General features: G+C 38.1%; 1 protein-coding gene across 1 annotated transcript; it reads left to right on the top strand.

Moving 5' to 3' along the window:
• Nucleotides 1-6: 6 nt before the first annotated feature.
• On the top strand, nucleotides 7-1,290 carry LOC145477713 (G-protein coupled receptor 54-like). The gene has a single exon (XM_081455566.1). The coding sequence runs from the start codon at nucleotides 32-34 to the stop codon at nucleotides 1,151-1,153; it is 1,122 nt and encodes a 373-aa protein (XP_081311692.1). The 5' UTR covers nucleotides 7-31; the 3' UTR covers nucleotides 1,154-1,290.
• The last annotated feature ends 3,710 nt before the right edge of the window (nucleotides 1,291-5,000 follow it).

Genomic DNA, 5,000 nt, shown 5'->3' with positions numbered 1-5,000 from the left:
CAACAACAACAACTGAGCGGAAGGTGCAAAAATGACTCCAAACTCGACTCTTTACAACATGACGGTAAACACGACTAGCCTTCCACCAAATACTACTCCAGCGGCGACGCCGGACAAGCCAGAGGTGCTCTCTCAACTTTATGTCACTCTCACGACACTCTTCTTCTCGTCTCTCATCGTCGTTGGTTTGACAGGGAACAGTCTGGTCGTGGCGACTCTCTCTCGCTGGCGAGAGATGAGGACACCTTGCAACCTACTTATCGCTAATATCTGCGCTGCTGATTTGGGAGTCTGCCTGCTCGCGGCGCCATTGAGAATCATCGAGATCTACCGCGGCTGGCTTTTCGGCGATGTACTGTGTTATATCTTAGCTCCACTTCAAGATGTCTTCGTTGTCGTGTCCGTTGTCACACAGACTGTAATTGCCCTGGAGAGGCATCGAGCTATAGTGGCACCATTCAAACCGAAAATGACCCTCCACCGCGTCAAGATGGTGATGCCGGGCATCTGGGTTGCCTGCTATGTGACAAGTGGTGTTCCGATGCTAATCTTTCTCAAGAACAAATTGTTCCCCAATGGGTATTTCTTTTGTTTTCCATTTTTCCCCAGTGAAGTTTATAAAATCGCTTATGAGATGTACCTCGTGGTTTTGTTCATTACTCTGCCTCTGGTTCTCCAAAGCGCTGCTTACTTCGATGTCATCCGCGTGCTCAGAGCTAAAAACGAGATGCACTCGAGGTCCTACCAGCCGAACACTTTCATGAAGAAAACTCTCAGCGACAGGGCCAGACAGAAGAAACGGCTGGTCAGAATGCTGATAGTTTTAATGCTGGCTTTCCAAGTTTGTTATCTACCTCGTGGAGTCATCCTGTTGATCCAGGAATTCTCTCCCGAAACGACAGCCAAGCCAGACTTTCTGTACGTGGAACTGATAACGTTAGCGATGTACTACCTCAAACACGTAATTAACCCGATCATATTATCAGCTATGAGTAACGATTTTCGGTCAGGCTGTTTGAGTGTTTGTGCCGCAGATGACTCACATTTAGCGTTCACCCGGGGAAATCGTTATTCGACAGGTCACCGCTGCAACACGAGGGAAAGAAGACTTCAAAGAAATACTACTAGTAGTTCAGAACAAGTGCAAGTTTAGTACTTCTCCGTTTCAAAATGATAACCTTAGATCGACTTGGAAACGTCCTCCGTTTTGGGGAAAAGGCTACTTTGTTTTAGTTGGTTTCAATTCTTTTGGGAAAATGTTATTGAGGAAATTCTCTAATGTCTAAAAATCACTGGAGAGTTGCGAAAAATATAATTCAAAATTTGGTTAAATATGTAAAAAGTACGACCGACCACTGAGTTGTTTTGATTACTTGACGAATTAAGCTTTTAATGAAAAGCGTTTGTGAAGAGGGAAGACTCACGCCATGAACTAGTTGAGCCGAAAATGTTGATCATAACACAAAAGTATCGTGTGACTGGAAAATCATAACGTGATTTTAAATTTTGCCCTACAGCAAGGTCGAGGAATCGAAAGAGATTCATTTACATATTACTTGTTTTCAATATATCGGGTTGATGTGCTTGAAAAAATAAAAGTAGAGAAAATTTGCATTTATATAATTACCGCATGAAAAAATTAAAAAATAACCTGCTTTTTGGAATGGTTGGCGATAAGGGAAAGAAAGCTTTTTAGTAAAGTAAATAACAGGGATTTAATCTCTCAGCAATGCGTCTGTTCTGAGAAAAAGGAAAGAACTGATTAGATATCAAGATAAACCGGGTAGTTTTAATGTTGAGCAATGCCCTTGTAAAGATTGTATCAATAATTAAATAAAAAACATTTTTAGAAAATAAAGCATTGATCTTTGAAATCAGAAATAGTTAAAATCTTTTGAGCTTTTATTTAATTTGACTGGGAATCAGGTAATACTTAAATACCTCCCAAGCACATTAAAGGATTGCCCCTTATCGCTTTGGAGCCTTGGTTAGAAAGGATAAAGAATTTAGCCGCGACCAGTACAATGGAAGAAAATTCAATCGAACATCAAGGATAGAATTAGACTCTTATTTCAGATTAAAATTCAGCGAGGGCAGAAAGCGAAGCAGAAATGAAAACTCTTGAAATAATTAAATTAAATAAATGGTGCACTGGTCAACTACGATAGTGAAAATAAACAAACATTAAGATCACAACCTGATCGACAGATTTGGTACTAAATCCGAGAGAATGAATTTCCTCTTTCGCAATTTTTAATTCCTTTGTTAAACCGGAAAACTTAACTTCATCGAGAACGTAGTCGTCCAAGTTTGTTACCAGGCGAGCCAGAACTCCGGCGATTTAATTAACTTTTTAAAATTTGTTAACACTATTTTTACCCTGGGGAAGTCATTCATCATTATCTAACCACACTTTCAACTGAACATTTCCCATTTATCTTTTTTAAAAGGTAAATGCGAAAAGAAGATAAATACAAAAAACTTCACGAGTATTAGAATACGAACGGAGAAACAATCAAACACTGTTTCATGTTTAAAAACAGGTTTATAACATTCAATTTTGTTTTGGCTTAGCTGTTGTTTTCACCGTGTTGAAATAAAGCTACAGTAGGGATGTCTAGACCATCGTCTCGTGGTATTTAAAATTATCTACACCCGCAGAAATGAAAATAAATGGTAATCAAGCGACGCTTGTCTGCAGTTTAATGCCTTACATGCCAAGTTTTGCACTAACATCATAACAAGTCCATTTTTAACTCGTATTTTTTTAAACAATGATTCAAAACCCCCTTTTTTATCAAGATTGTTGCCGCTTAGGATTAATCTTCTTTTTTTTCTCCTTTTGAGCCGTAAAACCTACGGAAAAGATCATCAATAAGTAAATAAATTAAAAGTCTAAGAATTTCTTCAAGGTTGACCGTTTGTGCCATTCAAGTTGTTCATATATGTTTTGGAATAGAAATTGTTTATTATTTTATTATTGATTTTAAGCCTCATAGACTGACTTTATGCATTGATATACTTCGTTGATTGACGACTTACTCTAAAGGTAACAATAATGTTCATAAAAAATTAAATAAGTCAGAAAAGTGATAAAAAATCTGCGGCCTAATGCCGAATATGAAAGGAATGCCTTTGATAGCCCCTTCAGTGAAAACGTCCGTTACTCAAAATTTAGTTCACAAAAATTGACAACAACCATGACAACATATTCGCTATTGAGGCTGGATGCAAAAAGCTTCTAAATCCTTCATTCTAAAACCGATGGTTTTTTAATCTGGGCGATAATTAGTCTTATTATATGGCTAGCTCCGTGAGCGGGCAAGATGAATTAAATCCTGCGCTGTGATTGGCTACCCGAGCGGGCAGATGGAGCTATCATGCCCGCTTGGGACTATCCGCCGTGTCCCGCAAGAAAAATTTCCCCGAAAGCCGTATAATAAATCCTTTATTGACCAAGCTTGTTCAGTCAAGATGGCTCGATATTGGCCTCGGTCTTTTTTTTGCGAGTTTATGGACCTCGACTCCGTCTCGATCCATAAACACGCAAAAAAAAGAACTTGGCCAATATCCAGCCATCTTGACCTCACACTTGGTCAATAACCCACATATATTAAGATTTTCAGGAAGTAATGTTGACTATTATTACCTCCTGCGCGTGTGAACAATTGTAAAATCAAAGGTTTCTATAACAACACTTTCGCATAGTAGAATCCGTAATACAAAATTTTTGATATTTTTTTTTATTTGAAGAGGAAGCGATTCCAATACCATACAATATTTTATTCTACTGCCATTCTCAAACTACTTGTATCACGCAGCAAAAATACCTGTTCAGTCACTCTCAAAACATAGGGTAATCATAAAAGTGCAACTTGACAAGCTTCTAAAAAGCCAGTTCAAGCGTCTATGTATGTTTTGTTCTGTCAAAGTCTGGCTCCAGAACACAAAACCATTGAACATGCACTGGTTGAAATCTTGGAGCACCACTTCATTGTAAAGTGAAGTCAACGGTACGGTTAAGAAGCAATAGGTTTTATCATAAACATTGGTTCCGAAAAGGATCCGTTGCTGCGTGGCACACTGTAAAGAGTTCAAGAGTTATCAATAATAATAAATCAGTGCCAAAATAAACTCAGTTATGGAGCATACGTTTCGGGCCTAGCCATTATCGGTGCTAAGTTTTGAATGGAACACATCATCGAAGAAATAAACAATTACGCGCACAACTCTAACGGATAGGTAAGAGCGCGCATGCTTTCAGCTGTTTAAAAAATGAATTCTACATTTAGACAGGCCTTATAGTTTTTATCAGTCTATTCAGCTTCATGGACATTTATTTTGATGCCGCGCACACACAACTTTAAGGCGCTCACGCTTCATTTGTCTGCTGAAAAATTCAGACCGTGAGAACAGTCAAATTTCTTTTAGCTCTTCCTGTTGATTTCATTTTGTTAACTTTTCTAGCGACAACGAATAATTCAGTCACTATTCATTCAAGGTTCAAATTGTCTGAAAACAAGCAAGAGTTTAAATACTGAAGAAGCACTAGCCAAAAACAGCGTCACGATAACTCTCTATTAGCTACAATATCTATCAATAGGCCGCGTTCGATATATCAATATTCCAACATGGCTCCGCGGCTTTCAGGACAAAATTGCAATTTTTTTAAGGTTCTGTTGTCCCTCAATTTCCAAAAGAGACTTGGATACAAAGAAAACACCCCCCTAGTTAAGCGTCCATATAAGTTTACCATATCTCGTTTAATTTGAGAGGGCACAAAAAGGACTTTCTAGAAAAAAGAAAAAAACAGGTTGCCTTCATGGAAACTAATACTGCCTTTGCAACAGTTTTAATCAGTAGAACCTAGCAAAAAAAGTAAAATAATTTAAAAGAAACAAAAATTATGTCAAACCACTCTACCGTTCGAATTTGATGCAGAAAGAAATCATTTGCCTTGATATACGAACAAACGTATCCCGAAAACAGAACAGAAATTG

The sequence above is a fragment of the Orbicella franksi genome, unplaced genomic scaffold (genome assembly GCF_964199315.1).
Source record: "Orbicella franksi unplaced genomic scaffold, jaOrbFran1.1 SCAFFOLD_835, whole genome shotgun sequence".
NCBI lineage: Eukaryota > Metazoa > Cnidaria > Anthozoa > Scleractinia > Merulinidae > Orbicella > Orbicella franksi.
Note: the sequence above shows the minus strand (reverse complement) of the source record. Positions and strands in the feature narration are given on the sequence as shown.